Here is a 19,689-nt window from a genome sequence, read left to right on the forward strand (position 1 = left end):
CTCTTCCCTGTCTCCAACCTGGCATCCCGGCCGTGGCTCTTCCCTGTTTCCAACCTGGCATCCCGGCCGTGGCTCTGCCGTGTCCCCAGCCTGCCGTCCCGGCCACAGTAACCGAAGCTGGGTCCTGCTGAGCCTTCTCCCTGGGTTTGTGCCTCTTCTCAGAGGATGTGCTGCTCAACCCCAGGGTGGGCTGGGACCGGCCACAGGTGCTTTGGACTGGAGCCTGGTCCCTGCTGCTGAGCCAGAGTGATTGTCCTCCGACATCCTGTCTGGGTGTCTGCCAGGCCGAGCATCAGGACACAGCCCCCTCACATAGCCAGGCCTCTGCCTCCCACCCTCAGACCCCAGAGCTGGGCATCAGCAGGTAGACTGCACAGATGGGTCTGGGGTCTGGGCAGCGGCCCCTCCACCTAAACCCGCCACAGCACGCTCCCGCCAGCCTCCCGCCTGGCTTGCATGCTCCTCGGTGTCCTGATTCCCAGGCCCTTGCTTTGCAGGAGATCATGGTGGGACCTCAGTTCCAAGCTGACCTCAGCAACCTGCACTTGAACCGGCACTGTGAGAAGAGTAAGTAGGGCCTGGGGAGAGGAGGCGAAACCCACTTCTGCTGGGGAGTGGCCTGGCTGGACGTCGGATCCTCGAACAGTCTTGTCAGGTCCCCGCCCTGCATCGCTCACCGGGGCAGCTGAGCCTGTGGCTGGAGGAGGTGGGAGGCTCTCTTGGCTGCAGTGGGCCTGTCGCTGCCTGCCCCTGCCCAGCTCGGTCCCTCCCTCAGAGTCTGCTTCCGTCACCCTGCGCTGCCAGACCCTCCTCAGCAGCCCATCCTGCCCCTGACCCAGCCCTGCCCCACCCTTGACTCCAGCCATCTCCCCCCAGCCAGGGCTGCTGCGTTCGATGGCTCTGTGCCAGGTTAGACAGTTCTCCAGAGAGACCTACCGGGTGTTGCGGTGCACCCCGCCTTCTCTGCTCCTCTGCAGGGCACTCCCTTTCCTGGACTTGATCTTTGTCTCTTTCCCACTAGAGTTAAGAACCGAGCCGCTCTTGCCCCTTCAAGGCATGGGTCACGTGCCCATTGACTTGGGTCTCGTTTGTCTTACCCTGGAGCCCTCGCAGGCCCTGGGCCAGTGCTCCTAGCTCAGGAACCTTCTCCAAGGTGATTCAGTGGTTGAGACTGGCGATGGGAAGGGATAGGCAGGTGCAGCAGGAGTGCCGAGTCCAGGGAGACAGGGGCCCTCCGTGAAGAGAAGCCATCCTCCTGGGGCTGGTGGGAGGTGCCCTGTGTGAGAAGAGGATGGAGCCAGGAAGGCGCAGCCAAGCTGCTGGGACGTCCAGAAGGCAGGGTCAGAGGGGACACATGGGACCCTCACCCAGAGTCCCTGGCCTTGGAGTCTGTCATCAGGGCCCTTTCCCCACTCTGACTCACCCCTCCACGAGGGTGCCCTGTCCGGAGCAGCCAGAACTTCGTCCCGTGGGATGCCAGCTGGCCCCTCCCACCCGGTATAACGCCTGTGTCATTCGAGTCGTCTGCGTGATTGTGTGTGTCTTGTGTATTGCCTCCTGGTCCTTGGTTTGGGTGCCGTGGTTGTGTGTGTCTTGTGTGTGGCATCCTGGTCCTTGGTTTGGGTGCCGTGGTTGTGTGTGTCTTGTGTGTGGCATTCTGGTCCTTGGTTTGGGTGCCGTGGTTGTGTGTGTCGTGTGTGTGGCATCGTAGTCCTGGGTTTGGATATCACATTTACCCACGCTTTCTGCCGTGGGCTGCGGTCGCCGTTGATTCAGTTGTGGGCTGTGGACGCCCTCGTGTGCGTCGTTAGTAGACACAGGCACTCGGTACTTGATGGACAGCGGGGAGTTGCGTGATGGGTGTGTGCTTAGGGTCACGCTTGAGTTTCTCACTGGCGATTTGTGGGAGTCGCTCCACATTCTCGGTGTTTGCCGCTGAGGGTGAATTTGCCTGAGTTTCAGCCCTCCTGGTGGATATGGACTCTTGTTCCATTGTGGCTGTAATTGGCATTTCCTGCCGGTGTGCTGGCCGTTGGGATATTCTCTCTTTCTGTGCTCAAAGCTTTACCCCGTTTTGGTGTCTTTCTCTTTCGGATTTGTAGTCGTTCACATGTTCTGGAAGCCAGTCTTGGGGGGCACTGCTCCTGTGTTCTCCGGCTTGGGGCTTGCCCATTGACTCTCAGTGATGTCTTTAATTTTAATATCGTCCAACTTACCAGTCTTTATTTGAATAATAATGTGTTTGTGTTCTATTTAAGGAGTGTTTGCTTACCCTCAGGCTCTTGACAATATTCTTCCATGCTTCCTTGTAGAAGATTTATTGTTTTTCCTTTCACATTTAAAGCTGTAATCCAACTTAGTTTAAATTTTGGTGCATGGTGGCCGGGCGGGCGGCTCACACGTGTAATTCCAGCACTTTGGGAGGCCAAGGCAGGAGGATTACTTGAGGTCAGGAGATTGAGACCAGCCTGGCCAACGTGGTGAAACGCTGTCTCTACTGAAAATACAAAAATTAGCCGGGCGTGGTGGCGGGCGCCTGTAATTCCATTGGGAGACTGAGGTAGGAGAATTTCTTGAACCGTGAGGCGGTGGTTACAGTGAACTGAGATTGCACCACTGTACTCCAGCCTGGGCCACAGAGCGAGACTGTCTCAAAAAAACAAAAAGTAAATAAATTTTGGCTGCGGCATGAGGTGGTGTGAAGTATGGGTTAGGGTTAGGTATTTTTTTTCCACGTGGATGTGCAGTTGCTCTAGCACCGTATATTGAAAAGACCATGGCTGGGCACGGGGACTCATGCCTGTAATCCCAGCACTTTCGGAGGCTGAGGCGTGTGGATCACCCTAGGTCAGGAGTTTGAAACCAGCCTGGCCAACATGGCAAAACCTTGTCTCTACTAAAAATACAAAAATTAGCCGGGAGTGGTGATGCACGCCTGTAATCCCAGCTACTTGGGAAGCTGAGGCAGGAGAATCGCTTGAACCTGGGAGGCGGAGGTTGCGGTGAACTGAGATCACACCACTGAACTCCAGCTGGAGCGACAGAGCAAGACTCCGTCTCAAAAATAAAAACAACAAAAGTCCATTCTCTCCCCCACTGAGTTGCAGTGATGCATTTGTGATAAATCAGGTGCCTGTAAGGTGTTTCTTGTCTCACCCTGAGTCGTTGCCATCGTCTCGGTTATTACAGGTTACAAGGAAGTCTGAGGAGGTGCAGGTCTTCCAACTTTCTAAGTTTTCATTGCATACCTATATCAGTTACTTATTTATTTATTTTTTTGAGGCAGAGTTTCGCTCTTGTTGCCCCGGCTGGAATGCAATGGTGCGATCTGAGCTCACTGCAACCTCCGTCTCCCAGGTTTAAGCGATTCTCCTGCCTCAGTCTCCTGAGTAGCTGGTATTACAGGCATGCACCACCACACTCGTCTAATTTTGTATTTTTAGTAGAGATGGGGTTTCTCCATGTTGGTCAGGCTGGTCTTGAACTCCTGACCTCAGGTGATCCTCCTGCCTCGGCCTCCCAAAGTGCTGGGATTACAGGCATGAGCCACCGCGCCCGGCCACATATCTGTGTAAGTTTTAAGATTAAAACTTATTTTTTTGGCAACCGACAGTGTTAATCTTTTTTTTTTTTTTTTTGAGGTGGAGTCTTGCTCGGTTGCCCAGGCTAGAGTGCAGTGGTGCAGTCTCAGCTCACTGCAACCTGTGCCTCCTGGGCTCAAGCAGTTCTCCTGCCTCAGCCTCCCGAGTAACTGGAATTACAGGTGCTAAGCCACCACGCCTGGCTAATTTTTGTATTTTTAGCAGAGATGGGGTTTCACCATGTTAGCCAAGCTGGTCTCAAACTCCCGACCTCAGGTGACGCACCCGCCTCGGCCTCCCAGAGTGCTGGGATTACAGGCGTGAGCCACCGTGCCCGGCCCATACATTGACTTTCAAACGTTAAATTAACTGCACGGTGGAATAAACGCCCTGCCTGGCTATGAAGTGTTCTCTCTTGTGTTTGTGTATCACATGCACTCAGTCCTCATTATTTGTCGATTCTGTACTGGGGAATTGCCAACTTGCTAAAATGTATTTGAAACCTCAAAACTCGCAACACCTTTATGGTCAGGTGCCGGCAGATGTGTGTAGAGTGGCAGCGAAGGTGAGTTACCTGAGTGCATTTCCAGCCGAGGTGGGACGAGATGCTGCTCTGTCTTGTCTCTCAGCTCTTTTACCGTGAGCAAGCGCCTTTCCTGCCGTGTGCTTAATGCCGTTTTCCACATCGTGGTGCTTTCTGCGGGCGAATTTACGGTTTAACATGGCGCCTAAATGTGGTGCCGACGTTCTGTCTGGTGTTCCTAAGTGGAAGAAGGCTGTGATGTGCCTTTCAGAGAAAATTCGAGGAACTCCACTCAGGCGTGAGCTCTGGTACTGCTGGCCGTGAATTCAGCGTGAGTGAATCCGTCAGGTAGATTCAGTGAGACGGTGGTCCCCATCCTTGTTTGGCACCAGGGACTGGTTTCGTGGAAGACAGTTTTCCACGGATGGTGGAGTAGGGGGCGTGGTTTCAGGAGGAAGCCGTTCCAGTTCAGATCATGAGGCATTAGATTCTCATAAGGAGTGTGCAGCCTGCATCCCTGGCGTGTGCAGTTCTCAGTGGGATTTGCGCTCCTGTGAGGATCTAATGCCACCACTGATCGGACAGGAGGTGGAGGTCAGGCAGTGATGCTGGCTCGCCCGCCGCTCACCTCCCGCTCTCCCGCCGCTCACCTGCTTACCTGCTGCTCGCCTCCTGCTGTGCAGCCAGTTCCTAACAGGCTGTGGACCAGTAGTGGTCTGTGGTCTGGGGGTTGGGAACCCCTGCAATAACACAGTTTTTAAAATTTAAATGTTATTTATGTATTTTTTTAATTTAAATTTTATTTATCTATTTTTAAAATTTAATTAATTAATTTATCTATTTATTTTTTAGACAGAGTCTTGCTCTGTCACCCAGGCTGGAGTGCCCTGGTGCGATCTTGGCTCACTGCAGCCTCTGTTCCCAGGCTCAAGTGATTCTCGTGCTGCAGTCTCCTGAGTAGCTGGGGCGACAGATTTGCGCCACCACACACCAGACAAGTTTGTGTGTGTGTGTTTTGTAGAGACCAGGTTTCATCTTGTTGCCCAGGCTGGTCTCAAACTCCTGGCCCGAAGTGATTTGTCTGCCTCGGCCCCAGGAGTGCTGGGGTTACTCTCATGAGCCACTGCACCCAGCCTGCACTAGGCACCTTCGAGTGGACGTCGGAAACGAGTTTATGTGTTGGCTGGTGGATGAAAATGCTATGTTTCCCCTGGGGCAGTGATGACATGCTCACCGTGAGCACCTGGATTAACGGAAATCAGCACATAGGTATTGAATGCCTTCCTGCCTCAGTGTGATGTGCTCCCATGGATGATTTTTGCATGTATGTTCGTGGAGGTACTGGCCTGTCCTTTTATTTTTATTTGTCCGTGTCTGGTTTTGGTACCAGAGTTACGCCGCTTTCATGAATGTGTTTGGAGGTGCGCCTTTTTCCTAACCTCTGGAGGAATTATTCTTTAAGATGTAAGAGGCTGGGAGTGGTGGCCCACGCCTGTAATCCCAGCACTTTGGGAGGCTGAGGCGGGTGGATCACGAGGTCAGGACTTTGAGAACAGCCTGACCAACATGGTGAAACCCCGTCTCTACTAAAAATACGAAAATTAGCTGAGCATGTAAACATTTTGTAAAAATACAAAAATTAGTGCGCACCTGTAATCCCAGCTACCCAGGAGGCTGAGGCAGGAGAATCACTTGAACCTGGGAGGCGGAGGTTGCAGCGAGCCGAGATCGCGCCATTGCTCTCCAGCCTGGGCGACAGAGCGAGATTCCATCTCAGAAAAAAACAAAAACAAAAAAAGAGTTTTATCAATTGTATTACTCTTTACAAAGAACTAACTTTAGCCTTGTTCATGTCTTTCTATTGCTGGATTTCTGTTTTTTACTTTTTTTGTGTGACAGGGTCTCACTCTGTTGCCCAGGCTGGAGTGCAGTGGTGCAATTTTGACTCACTGGAAACTCCGCCTTCCGGATTCAAGCGATTCTCCCGCCACAGCCTCCTGAGTAGCTGGGATTACAGCCACCTGCCACTGCGCCCGGCTAATTTTTGTATTTTTAATAGAGATGGGGTTTCACTATGTTGGCCAGCCTGGTCTTGAACTCCAGACCTCAGGTGATCTGCCCGCCTTGGCCTCCCAAAGTGCTGGGATTACAGGCGTGAACCACCGCGCCCGGCTCTTTTACTGGTTTTTAATTGAATTGCACTGTGGTCAGAAAACATGCTCTGTGAGTTCAGTTCTTTGAAATCGATTACACTTTGCTTTGTGACCAGTATTTGATCTGCCTTGGAAAATGCTTTACGTGTCTGGAAGGAACGTGCGTTGTGCAGTTGTTGGGTGCAGTTTTCCGCGTATTTCCCGTGGATCCGTTGGGTAGTTGTTGTTCACATCATCTGTATTCTCACTTAGTTTTTTTGGCTGCTTGTTCTGTTTACGGAAAGATGGTTAGTGACCTCTGATTGTGGATCGTCTGTTTCCCCTTTTTAATTCTGTCCATTTTTACTTCACTTTGCAGCTTTGTTTTTAGGTGCATACACACATTAAGATTGCTTTGTCTTCGTGTTGAATTGTGTCTTTTACGACTGTGACATGTCTCTGTAGTGATACTTCTTACCGAAAATAAGTGCTTTATCTGCCCTCAGTGTGACCACGGCAGCTTTTTGTTGGTTTAGCGTTTGCGTGGTTTTTTCCCATTCGTTTTACCATTCTAGATTCCTATATTTGACGTGTATTTTCTGTAAATGGCACATGTTTAGATCTTGTTTTTTGAGGCGGAGTCTCTGGAGTGCAGTGGCGTAATCTCCACTCACTGCAGCCTCCACCTCCCTGATGCAAGCAATTCTTCCACCTCAGCCTCCCAAGTAGCTGCGGTTACAGGCGCCCGCCACCATGCCCAGCTAATTTTTGTATTTTTAGTAGAGAGGGCGTTTCACCATGTTGGCCAGGCTGGTCTCAATCTCTAGACCTCAAGTGACCTGCCCACCTCGGTCCCAGTGTGCTGGGATTACAGGCGTGAGCCACTGCACCTGGCCTGTTCTTTGTTTTTTAATTTTTTATATCTTCTTTTGGATTAAATAGCTTTATTTTGTCCTCCTGTTTCAGCTTATAAGTTTTAGTTTTAGTGCTTATCCTAGAGGTTACAATATGAATTATTGACTTACCACAGTCTACTTTTTTTTTGAGGTGGAGTCTTGCTCGATCGCCCATGCTGGAGTGCAGTGGTGTGATCTCGACTCACTGCAACCTCCGCCTCCTGGGCTCAAGCGATTCTCCTGCCTCAGCCTCCCAAGCATCTGGGACTACAGGCATGTGCCATCATCCCCAGCTAATTTTTGTATTTTTAGTAGAGATGAGGTTTCACCGTGTTGGCCATGCTGATCTTGAACTCCTGACCTCCAGTGACCTCGGCCTCCCAAAGTGCTGACATTACAGGCATGAGCCACCACACCGGGCCTCACAGCTTTAAATAAGTACATTCTGTTTCCTCTACAATGCACGAAACAGTTTAACTCAGTTTACCTGTCCCCTGACTTTTGTGCTATTATTAATTCTACATATCGGCCGGGCGCGGTGGCTCACGCCTGTAATCCCAGCACTTTGGGAGGCCGAGGTGGGCGGATCACCTGAGGTCAGGAGTTTGAGACCATCCTGGCCAACATGGTGAAACCCTGTCTCTACTAAAAATACAAAAATTAGCCGGTCGTGGTGGTGGGCGCCTGTAGTCCCAGCTACTCGGGAGGCTGAGGCAGGAGAATGGCGTGAACCCGGGAGACAGAGGTTGCAGTGAGCCGAGATTGCACCACTGTGCTCCAGCCTGGGCAACAGAGTGAGACTCCATCTCCAAAAACAAAAAAAAATCTACATATCACAAGATTATAACATTGTTGTTTTGAACAGTGAACATTCTTTGTATTTATCCACGTATTTCCTCCACCTTCCATTTGGGATCGTTTCCTTCAGCCCAAAGGACTTCCTTTGTAATAGCCCTTGTGCTTGCTTTCTGCGTTTTTTTGTCTGAAAAGTGGATTTTTGCTTTCGTTCTTTAAATAATATTTTCACGGGCGTATTTTTCTAGGTTTGCAGGGTTTTCTTCTTTCAACATTTGAGCAGTTTCATTCCATTGCTTTTTAGCTGTCGTCGTTTCTGCTAAGAAGTCAGAGGACGGTCTTCCTGTTTCCTTTGAAATCATCGTGCCCTTTTTCTCTCCTAAGATTCGTTTCCTTTCCCTTCCTTTTATTGTATTTTATTTTTTACCAGTTTGACTCTGATGTGCCTGTGCACACATCTTTGTGTGTGCTTGTGTTTATCCTGAGTTTCCTGGCTCTGTGTGTTGGCATTAGTCGTGCACACATCTTTGTGTGTGCTTGTGTTTATCCCGAGTTTCCTGGCTCTGTGTGTTGGCATCAGTCGTGCACACATCTTTGTGTGTGCTTGTGTTTATCCTGAGTTTCCTGGCTCTGTGGGTTGGCATCAGTCATCAGTTTCGAAGACTTGTTGGTTATTATCTCTTCAGATTTTGTGCTGCCTCATTCTTTCCTTTTTCTGCGACTCATTTACACGTATCTTAGAGGTTGCTTAACTGTCTTATCCTAAGCTGTGTTCTTTCTTTTTAGACTTGTGTTTCGGTCTTCTAAACATTGGTTTCCTTTTGATTCCACTGATTCTGCTTTGTGCTGTGTTCAGGCTGCTGGTGAAAAAGCGGTTCAGTGGGTCCATTCGGGTATTGTATTTTCCAGTCGTGGAAGGTCCTTGAGATTCTTTTCTATCAATTTCAAGTCTCTGCTGAGACCCTCCGGCTTGTTGTCCATTTCCTTAATGTAGTAATCCTAGGTAGACTGAAGTCTTTGTCTGCTGACTGTTCCCACCGGCTGTGTGTAGACAATCCAAGTTAGATGGAAGTCTTTGTCTGCTGACTGTTAACATCGGCTGTGTGTAGACCTGTGTTGGTGTCTGATGTTTTCTTGTTTTGTTTGTTTGAGATGGAGTCTCGCTCTTGTCGCCCAGGCTGGAGTGCAGTGGCACGATCTTGGCTCACTGTAACCTCCACCTCCCAGGTTCAAGCAGTTCTCCTGCCTCAGCCTCCTGAGTAACTAATTTACAGGCGCCCACCACCACGCCTGGCTCATTTTTGTATTTTTAGTAGAGATGGGGTTTCGTCATGTTTGCCAGGCTGGTCTCGAACTCCTGACCTCAGGTGATCGCCCACCTCAGCCTCGCAGAGTGCTGGGATTACAGGCGTGAGCCACCGCGCCCAGCCTTGTTTTCTTGTTTTATTCTGAGACAGGTTCCTGCTCTGTTGCCGAGGCTGGAGGGCAGTGGCGCAATCATGGCTCATTGCAGCCTCGACCTCCTGGGCTCAATCTCACCTTAGCCTCATCCCACCTTAGCTGGGAATACAGACGTGCCACCACGCCTGGCTACTTTTGCAATTTTTTGTAAAGATGGAGTGTGCTGGTCTCAACCAATCCTCCCACTTCAGCCTCCCAAAGTGCTGGGATCAGGCCTGAGTCCTCACATCCAGTTCAGGTTTTTCTCCTGTGTTTCACCCTTCACGTGAGGGTGGGTGATGAGGTAGACCATGAGAGATGGTCTGCTCTTTTCTTGGAGACCACCTGGGTCCAAGCAGGGCTCAGGTGTTGCCTGTGGTCGGAGAGGGGTGGCTGTGGTGTCTGCCCGTTGTCCTCATGGGGGCCGTGGGGACCAGCAGAGGCCCCCACTTGGTGGGGCCCAGCAGCAACCTGGAGCTAGTTTCTGCGTCAGCTCCCGGCCGTGGAGACTCCCGTGCGGAGCTGTTTTCCCAGTGCGTTTTTCACTTTTCTTCCTGTGCGCTGATTCTGTCTGTTTCTTATTCGTTGGTTTGCTTTGCTTGGGTTCCTGTGCCTCTTTCCTGGATAATCGAGAGGTGCTGGCACTTGAGCCTTGCCAGACCTGGCCCTGAGCTCTCCCTGCTTCGTCCGCAGTCAGGTCCCTCCCCACGGCGGGAGGCCGCGTCCCTGCCTTTGCTGGAAGCCAGTTGCCTCTGAGGTTGCGGACTTTTCCTCCCTCTATGGGCACATCTGCCACCGGCACCAGCTCCTGGGGCGGGACGTCTCCCCAGCGGTGATGCAGCTTCTGGCCATGGCTCTTCAGGTCCCGGGGTTAGAGCGCAGCAGCGTCTGTGGGGGCCGCCGCGTGTCCGTGGGACCCAAGTCTCAGCGGCCTTTTTCCAGCGTCGGGTCTCCCGGCGGCTCCCTCAGGCCTCTGCGTTTCAGCGGCTGTTGTGGCCGTGCAGCCTGAAGCCAGCGTCACCACCCCGGGCTCACCGCCCACGGCCCCGTCTGCAGAGTCCTGCTCGGGGTTCCCCCGCCCGGTCTGGGCGCCCGCAGCGTCCTCTGAGCCCTTGGCTGGATCGGGCGCCCCCTGCTGGCCGCGCACGGCTCCCCGCACGCGCTCGTGGGACCCAGGCCTGCGTCCGGCGCGCAGAGCCTGCCCTGGACCCGCTGGGTAGTTGAATCGCGCACAGCAGCACCGAGCCCAGGAGGAGCACACGATGGCGGCCCGGGGCGTGGGGAAGGGAGGGCCGGGACAGTGCCTCCTCCCTGGCACAGGGGCTGAGCTGGCGGCTCCGCGTGTCCTGGCGTGTGTGGGTGCAGATTGGGTTCCTGCAGCGTGACCTTTGCCCTCTGCTCGTGCAGTCTACGAGAATGAAGACCAGCTGCTCTGGGACCCCAGCGTCCTGCCGGAGAGCGAAGTGGAGGAGTTTCTGTACAGGGCGGTGAAGCGGCGCTGGCAGGAGATGGCCGGGCCCCAGCTCCCGGAGGGAGAAGCCGTGAAAGACAGTGAGCAGGTGGGGGCCGCCGTGCCGGGGACAGAGGGGCTGAGGGCTGCGGCGGCGGGGGCCAGCGCTCACACCCCAGTGCCTCCAGGGGCCAGGCAGGGCAGAAGGGAGGGCAGGGGTCAGGTGTGCGGAGGCCTGGGCACTGGAACGGCTGCTCAGGTTGGGAGGGGACCGATTAAAACCACGTGTCAGGGAGGAGGTGTGGACGCCTCCGGGTATCTCTGCGGGGGATGTAGACACCCCGATGTCACTCCCTGGATAGAGGTGTAGGTGGCCCCGACAGTGCTCAGGAGGGTGGTGTGGACGGCCCTGGAGACCCCTGCCTGGATGGTACAGACAGTTCTTGCTGTCGGCTCCTGGGCTGCGCTCATGGGAGGAACCACCACATCCTCTCCCCAGGCGCTGTACGAGTTGGTGAAATGCAACTTCAATGTGGAAGAGGCCCTGCGAAGGCTGCGGTTCAACGTGAAGGTGATCCGAGGTGAGCAGCGACCTGGCCCTTCTTCCGCGGCGGCCCCACCCTGGGCGCTGCTGACCAGTCTCCCCGGCCGTTTTTGCAGATGGGCTCTGTGCTTGGAGTGAAGAGGAGTGCAGGAACTTTGAGCACGGCTTCCGTGTGCACGGAAAGAACTTTCACCTGATCCAGGCCAACAAGGTGCGGGCTCTGCGGCCCTCCTCCTGCCAGGCTCCACCAGGGGCTTCTTGATCTGGGGAGGGGCTCAGGGTCAGCAGGCACACAGCACACGGCCGACTGGAGGCCTCGTGTCCCGTGTCCCGTGTCGGCCTCCTCGCTGCACGCCCATTGCTGTCTTCTGTAGTTTCTCCTGTCCCCGCAAGAACAAGGTTCTGGTTTTGGGAAAGAATGTGCCAAAAGCTGAACTCAGTAGTTTCTGCCTCACGTTCCACCCCGGGGCCCTGGGCACCTCATCTTCATGTCTGTCCTCTGAGCAGAGCCAGCCGTCTCAGTGTCCAGCACGGACCCCACAGCAGAACCCCTGACACCTGGGGACCGGGGTCTCCTCTTCCCTCCTCCAGGGCCCCAGGTCCTTCTGCCACCCGGACAGACCCTCACGGCAGGCAGGTGCTGCTGAGTGCCGTGGCCTTCTGCCCCCCTTAGACCTTCCGCACATCCTCTGGGTCTCTGCATGTCTGCGGCAGTGCGTGGCCTTCTGTGCCCCTAGACCTTCCCCACATCCTCTGGGTCTCTGCATGTCTGCGGCAGTGCCCTCTGCCCTGTGGCTTCTTGAGCGATAACTTGCAAGCCAGCCTCTTGGCAGTCAGACATCTGTGGCTGAAAACCCTCCCATGGCTCTGAGCGGTGGCTTCTCCGCCTCTGTCTACGCCCCGGTTGGGCACTGAGCCTCTTCAGGGCCAGTGGGCTGTGGCCTTCTCGCTGCTGAGCCTTGCTTCTGCCTTGTGTCCTGGGACCGTGCTCCATTTGGGGCCGATGTCTTCCACTGAAGGGCTGGAGTGAGGAGGTGCCTGCCCGGGGCTGGTGGTGTGGCCCAGGACGTTGCTCGAGTGACTGCGCGGTGCCGTGCACAGGAGCCGTGGACTGTCCTTGTCAGACCCCAGCACCACGTGGTGTTTTGATTGGAGACAGCTAGGGGAGGTGTGGCCGGAGTGTGGTGCTCCCGGGCTACACTTGGAGCCCGTCAGTTTCTGGAGCTCTGGGCCGTGTTTCTGGAGCTCTAGGCGCTGCGGGCTTGTGCCTCTTCCTCCCGGGGTGGGGGCTCTGTCCAGGAGTCTGTGGACCCGGGGGTGTCACTGCCACTGCCACCCCGGGCCTGTGAGCAGCAGGCAGATGAGGTGGACGTGACCGGCCTGGGGCTCATGGTCTGGGATAGTGGGCGAGCAGTAGATAGGGCCTGGAGGGTCCGTTTGTGTGGCTGATGCTACAGAAGGGAAAGAGGGGTCTCAAGCCAGGAGCTGGGGGGTTCTGAGGGGGCTTGAAACAGGAGGCAGTGCCACGGTGCTCCAAGCCCCCATTCCCTATGGTGGGCATAGCCTGTGGGCCTGAGTGGGGTCATGGGTCGGGGCGTCTTGGGTTATCTGAGAGTGGTGGGTGCTGTGCCCCTTCTCTGCTGTCCCGGAGTCCCAGGAGTCGTCCTGGGATGGTGGGGCAGGGGCAGGGGCTGTGCAGCTGGGGACAGAGATGGCGCCTGGCCCCTCCCCACAGGTGCGCACACGGTCCGTGGGTGAGTGTGTTGAGTACTACTACCTGTGGAAGAAGTCGGAGCGTTACGACTACTTCGCCCAGCAGACACGGCTGGGCCGGAGGAAGTACGTCCCGTCCGGAACCACGTGCGTGCAGCGCTCCCCAGCAGTAACGATGGGCGGCCACCCCGCCGGGGGTGGGCACGTGGGCGCCTGGGCAGCACCTCCTGGGTGGGGCGTCCATCCTCTCTGCTGCCCCTCATGGTGCCCTCTCCCCACAGGGACGCAGACCAGGACCTGGATGGCAGCGACCCCGATGGCCCTGGCCGTCCGCGCCCGGAGCAGGACACCCTGACTGGGATGCGCACAGGTGAGGCGTGGGGAGTGTCCCCTGCCCTGGGGCGGCCGTGGGTCCGAGCCTGTGAGCGAGGCCAGGTGGAGCCTCTCCTCGCTGGTGCCCTGTGCTGGGCCAGCCGTCACCAGGAGTGGGCGTCTGGGTGGTGGAGGGCCAGCCAGGCGGTGTGGATGCCACTGCGCACCTCGCTGGGAGAAGCGAGGGCCGGGATCGCGCTTATCCTCTGGGCTTGCTGGAGGGGGCTGTGGCCCCGCCCCTGGGGCGCCCCGCGTGCTGAGGTTGGGGTACATACCAGGCCGTAGTCCCCTGGGAGGACCTGCCTGCCCCAGGGTGGGGACTTAGCCCCGGCCACCAGGACACTCAGGAGGGGCAGGGTGTCCGGAGCTGTCGCCAGCATCTTGCACCTGAGGCCATGACGGACACCAGGGCCTCGAGTGGGATTTTCCCGCGGTGTCTGATGCCATCACGGGAGGGTCCTTTGCTTCTGGCTCTGCGTTGAGATGGTTGAGGCTGGGAGGGTCGCCCCGTTTCCAGCATCTGGTGGTTTCCATGGTTGGGTTGCTCACGGGTGTCCACCTCCGCAGCTTCCTGGAACTGTGGTGAGGCCCTGAGCACTGCGTGTGGGAACAGAACTTCCCCAGACCGTGTGTTGACCCTCGCAGTGCCCAGGCCTTGCTTACACCCTTGTCTCTTGTACTCTGCTTTGGTTTTAAGGATGTGGGCTGTGACCCACTCCGTTGATTTTATGACCTTCTAAAGCTGGGGTCTTTAACCCTGGGGGCTCACAGATTTCCGAGTAACTGGTTTCTTCTGTATTTGTGCGGAGGCTTTTTTGGGGAGGGATCCACAGGCTTTGCTGGACCCAGCAGGGTTGGCAGGAGCTGGCACGGGAGTGGCATGGCTGCAGCCTGGTGCCTGTGGGCGGTCCCACCCTCTGTTGCATTCTCTTTCACAGACCCGCTGAGTGTGGACGGCACGGCCGGTGGTCTCGGTGAGCCTGGAGTGGCCTCTGATGGCCTCCCGTCCTCGGAGCCAGGGCCCTGTTCCTTCCAGCAGCTGGACGAGCCCCCCGCTGGACCCCTGTCCCGTCAGCCTCCAGCCCTGGCCGACCCGGCCTCGTACCCGCCAGCTGTCATCGCTGCGGAGGCAGACGCCAGTCCGAGGCTGGCTGTGGACTTCGCCCTGCCCGAGGAGCTGCCTCTCATCTCCAGCCGTGTGGACCTGAGTGGGGACCCGGAGGGGACTGTGGCCCCTGCACAGGTGGCTTTGTCGGTCACCGAGTTTGGACTCATTGGCATTGGGGACGTGAACCCCTTCCTGGCCGCCCACCCCACGTGCCCGGCCCCCGGGCTACACTCGGAGCCCCTGTCACAGTGAGTGCCACCCCATGCCCGGAGCTTCCCCAGCACTCGAGTGCGGTCCCCCCAGCCCTCAGGCTGCACTGAGGACAGTGGGAGGCATTTGTCCCAAGGACAGTGCGGCGCCACGAGCGGCTCTCGGCGTTTCTGTAGGTTTATTCTTGACTTGTATGTATTTTCTGACTGGAGAACACATTTGTGTGGTCCACATTCTCCACAGATGGGGGCAGGTGCCAGGCTCTCCCACCCCTGCTCCAGCCACCAGCCCCCACCGAGCACCCAGGCCCTGCTGCCGTATTTTGTCGGGGAGGTGAGGCTGGGAGTCTCGAGTCCAGCGCTCAGCACTGGGCTGTGCAGGCACGTGGGGCCGCGCTGACACTCTGCGTCTCTCTTGGTCTCTTCCCTGCAGCTGCAACGTGATGACCTGCTGACTCCTGGCCGTGGGCGGCGTATGCGGCCCAGACTGGACTTAGCACTGCCGCTGGGCCCGCCTCTGTCAGTCTTCCTGACCCCTTCCCCCGCCCCGGGCCTTGGGGTGGCACCTCCTCTGCTTCTGAACACGTCAGGACTGGTGTGAGGTGGCTGGGCCGTGCGCCCTTGCGCCGTCCATGCAGACTGGACCCAGAGCCACACACAACGCCGTCAGCGCCCGGCACTGCCACCCGGGTCCAGGCTGCTGCCTGCACGTGGGATCCGTCAGGCAGCCGTGGACGGAAAAGACCCGGCCTTTGGGACGCGGGGCAGAGCCGGCCACCTAGTCCCTTCCAGCCAGCAGAGGCGAGGGAAGGCGTCACTCCCCCGGCGGGGAGACGGGCAGGACGCCCCGCCCCGCACCAGCAGCCTCCGCCGGGGCGCCCTCCGCTCCCTGCTTGGCTCTGTCTCTCCACACCTGGCAGGGCCGTGGGCTGCCCCAGCCCTGGGGGTCGTGGGCAGCTGCTACTCAGTGCCAACCCCGTGGGGCACAGAGCCATATACCTCGCTGTCCGGCCCCCACCCCGGCCTTCCCTTCCCACCCCATTGTCTCCGCTTCAGGAAAAGCCGCACTTTACACCCCCACCTGCCTCTTCCCCTCCACCCCTGCTGCCCGATCCTGAGCGGTTGGGGTGGGGGCCCCTCAGCAACCCCAGGCGTGGGTTTGGGGAGACAGGTGACTTACACCCCCTTTGCTGTCCTCCCCGGGTACCAAGGCAGGGAGCCTCGAGAGGAGCTGGCCCTGCCGGCCGTGCAGGGGCCACACTCCAGCCTGTTTCCCCAGCCCTGCAGGCCTTCCTTCTGTGGGAAGCTTCCCAGCAAGATGGCTTGGAGTCCTGGCCCCTCTTCCCCGGCCCTTGTCCGTTTCTGTTTCTGTTTACACGTTGGAGTGGGGTCCTCCGTGGGCCGCGGCGCGCCCTGCCCCGGGCGTCGTCCAGCCTCTTGTGCTCGAGCCCCTTTCCGAGTTGGACTCGACCATCCCTCACCCCACCAAGGACCACACTGTGAAGTGATAACTGCCTTGAACCCCCCCTTGCTGTTTTATTTATTAAACTTGATTTGAAGCCCGGGGTGCCTTGTGGTGGGTTGGGTGGGGGCTGGGGGCGCCCGGGGTGCCTTGTGGGTTGGGTGGGGGCTGGGGGCGCCTGGGGTGCCTTGTGGTGGGTTGGGTGGGGGCTGGGGGCGGCAGGTGTCCCTGTCATCTCACTTGAGGTCCTGCATGTCTGTTGGAGGATCCGGGATAAGTCGTGAGCAACAGGCGAGGGGGTGCAGTGGGGGCATGACGTGGCGGGCTACATGTTGTCCACGTCAGTGAGGGAACTGTGGCCATGATGACGGGATGTGAGGAGGGCCCACCTCTGGGTAGAGGTGGTCGGCGCTGCCTCCTAGAAGTGACATTTAAGCTGGAACCTGAAGGAGAATGGGCCTGCTTTGCTGGAAGTTTGCAGAGTCCTGGCAGGTGTGACAGCCTATGCAGAGGGCAGGGGCCTGGGTCTACAGGAGAAGCTGAGGGCACAGAGGTCAGGGGCTGGGCGGGGTGGGGACAGTAGGTCATGAGGCTGAGATTTGTTCTTGGTGTGGAAGCCGCGTGAGGTCTGTGTTGTGTTTTTTCTTTTTTTCTTTTTTATTTTTTTTTTCAGACGGAGTCTTACACTCGCCAGGCTGGAGTGCAGTGGTGCCATCTTGGTTCACTGCAACCTCCGCCTCCCGAGTTCAAGCCATGCTCCTGCCTCAGCCGCCCGAGTGGCTGGGACTACAGGCACCTGCCACCTCGCCCGGCTACTTGTATTTTTTGTGGAGACCGGGTTTCCCCATGTTGGCCAGGATGGTCTCAGTCTCTCGACCTCGTGATCCGCCCGCCTCGGCCTCCCAAAGTGCTGGGATTACAGGCGTGAGCCACCGCGCCCGGCCAAGGTCTGCATTGTTAATAGCGCCCTGCAGGGGCCGTGCAGGCTGGCTGGGTTGCATATTGTCCACATCAACGAGGCAAATGTGGGCATGAGTGGTGATGGGATGCGAGGAGGGCCGTCCCCCAGCTGGGAGGTGACTGGCTTGGCCTGAGGGACTGTAGGTGAGGGAAGATGGACCAGGAACACTTGCACGATGGGCGTGGGAGAGGTCTTGCTAGTGAGCCAGTGCCAGGAGCTGTGAGAACCAGGGCCAGCCCCCGGGCAGCCTGGGCATTTGGGGATGTGTGGAGCAGTTTTCGTGGGAGCGCCGCAGCCTGCTGACGTTTTCTTCAGACGTGCAAGGTGTTCTGTCTTCCGGCTTGCCCTGCCTCCAGCAGGAAATCTTCCGTCCTCTCGGTTTTTGCCTCCAACTGCCTTGAAGACTTTTCACTACCACTGGATTTGAGCCGTTGGATGAGGACGTGCTTTGTTGTCCTGAGCGGTCTGACGAGGACGCGTTTTAGGTACACGTACAGTGTGTAACAGCCTCTGAGACTGGCTGCTTTCGTACTCATTGAAGGCTTCGCCATGTGATTTCGTTTCTGTGTAGCGCTGAGTGAAACTCCATGCTGGGCGTGGGCTGCAGCTCGGTTATCTGCATACCATTATTGAAGGACGTCTTGGTAGCGTCCGTGCTTTGGCAGTTACGCCTCAAGCTGCCCTTGTGCAGGTTTTTGTTTTGACACCACTTTTCAGCCCATTTGGGTGAGTAAAGAAGCCCGACTGCTGGACCGTGTGATAAGAGCATGTTTAGTGAGAACCTGCCCGGCTGTCCTCCTGTGGCCCAGCCGTTTCACACCCACCAGCAATGAGTGACAGCTCCCGAGGCCCACGTCCTCGCCCGTGTTCGGTGGTGTCAGGAGTTTCCGTTTGGCCGTCCGAATCGGTGTGTCGCGGGATCTTGTTTTCCGTAGCCTTTGAAGATGTGTGTAGTTCTGTACCTTCCTGGTGCTCGTAAGTTCTTCGTTCCGACTCCATGCTGCCAAGAGGGATAATTGTCTTTGAGTCTGAAGTGCCGTATTTAACTTGTGTTGTCTTGTCGATTCTCTGTGGTGACATTCGCTTAGGCTTAGCTCTTACATGGATCAAAAGGCCCTAATTCCTCCTCCTCTTCTGAAGTGCGTTTTTACAGGATATAGAATTCTGAGTGGACTGTGTTTTTCTTTGGACATGTTGTCCTCTTCACGCCTGCTTTCTATTGTTTCTGATGAAGAATTTTCTCATTCTTCTGTTATCCTTCATATGAAATCTCTTACCTCTGACTATATAAATGGTTTTCTTTTATTTTTGGACTTTGGCCGTTTGTGAGGTACCTGGGTCTGGTTTTCTTTTTTCTTTTTTTTTTGAGGCGGAGTCTCGCTCTGTCGCCCGCGCTGGAGTGCAGTGGCCGGATCTCAGCTCACTGCAAGCTCTGCCTCCCGGGTTTACGCCATTGTCCTGCTTCAGCCTCCCAAGTAGCTGGGACTACAGGCGCCGCCACCTCGCCTGGCTAGTTTTTTGTATTTTTTAGTAGAGACGGGGTTTCACCGTGTTAGCCAGGATGGTCTCGATCTCCTGACGTCGTGATCCGCCCGTCTCGGCCTCCCAAAGTGCTGGGATTATAGGCTTGAGCCACCGTGCCCGGCCCCTGGGTCTGGTTTTCTAAACTGAGCTACTTCGACCTGAGGGTGGGTGCATTTTAACAGACTTTGAAGTCTTGATTGTTATTTCTGCAAATATTTGTTTTTTTTCTTTCTTAGAGTTCCATTTCTGGAAGAGTATTTCTCAAATTTTTTCTGATGTCCCACTCTCTGTCTTTTGGGGTCTCTGGTACACGTGCCACGTCCTGGGTGTTGTCCCACAGGTCCCTCCAGTCATATGTCACGGCCGTGAGTGTCCCACAGGTCTCTCCAGTTGTGTGTCACGGCCGTGGGTGTCCCACAGGTCTCTCCAGTCATGTGTCACGGCCATGGTGACCCACAGGTCCCTCCAGTCATGTGTCACGGCCGTGGGTGTCCCACAGGTCCCTCCAGTCACTGGTGTCACGGCCATGGGTGTCCCACAGGTCTCTCTAGTCGTGTGTCACAGCCGTGGGTGTCCCACAGGTCCCTCCAGTCATGTGTCATGGCCGTGGGTGTCCCACAGGTCTCTCTAGTCATGTGTCACGGCCGTGGGTGTCCCACAGGTCCCTCCAGTCATGTGTCACGGCCGTGGGTGACCCACAGGTCCCTCCGGTCATGTGTCACAGCCATGGCTGTTGTCCCACAGGTCTCTCTAGTCATGTGTCACGGCCGTGGGTGTCCCACAGGTCTCTCCGGTCATGTGTCACGGCCGTGGGTGTCCCACAGGTCTCTCTAGTCACTGGTATCATGGCCGTGGGTGTCCCACAGGTCCCTCCAGTCATGTGTCACGGCCATGGGTGACCCACAGGTCCCTCCAGTCATGTGTCACGGCCGTGGGTGTCCCACAGGTCTCTGCAGTCATGTGTCACAGTCATGGGTGT

At 56.5% G+C, this 19,689-nt stretch overlaps 1 protein-coding gene across 9 annotated transcripts in view; it reads left to right on the forward strand.

Annotated features, from left to right (window-relative positions):
- Positions 1-16,328, forward strand: part of MIER2 (MIER family member 2) — a 34,052-nt gene extending 17,724 nt beyond the window's left edge. For 8 of the 9 annotated variants that reach the window (XM_023195741.1, XM_023195746.1, XM_023195737.1 and 5 more), the window contains 8 exons: positions 498-567; positions 10,775-10,926; positions 11,317-11,398; positions 11,478-11,572; positions 13,097-13,221; positions 13,356-13,444; positions 14,385-14,802; positions 15,197-16,328. In XM_023195741.1, the coding sequence (XP_023051509.1) occupies positions 498-567; positions 10,775-10,926; positions 11,317-11,398; positions 11,478-11,572; positions 13,097-13,221; positions 13,356-13,444; positions 14,385-14,802; positions 15,197-15,218 (1,053 nt within the window). In that variant the 3' untranslated portion in view covers positions 15,219-16,328. The remainder of the gene's footprint in view (positions 1-497; positions 568-10,774; positions 10,927-11,316; positions 11,399-11,477; positions 11,573-13,096; positions 13,222-13,355; positions 13,445-14,384; positions 14,803-15,196) is intronic. The other variant, XM_023195738.1, reaches the window with a different exon arrangement.
- The last annotated feature ends 3,361 nt before the right edge of the window (positions 16,329-19,689 follow it).

This window comes from Piliocolobus tephrosceles, chromosome 21 (assembly GCF_002776525.5).
Source record: "Piliocolobus tephrosceles isolate RC106 chromosome 21, ASM277652v3, whole genome shotgun sequence".
Lineage (NCBI taxonomy): Eukaryota > Metazoa > Chordata > Mammalia > Primates > Cercopithecidae > Piliocolobus > Piliocolobus tephrosceles.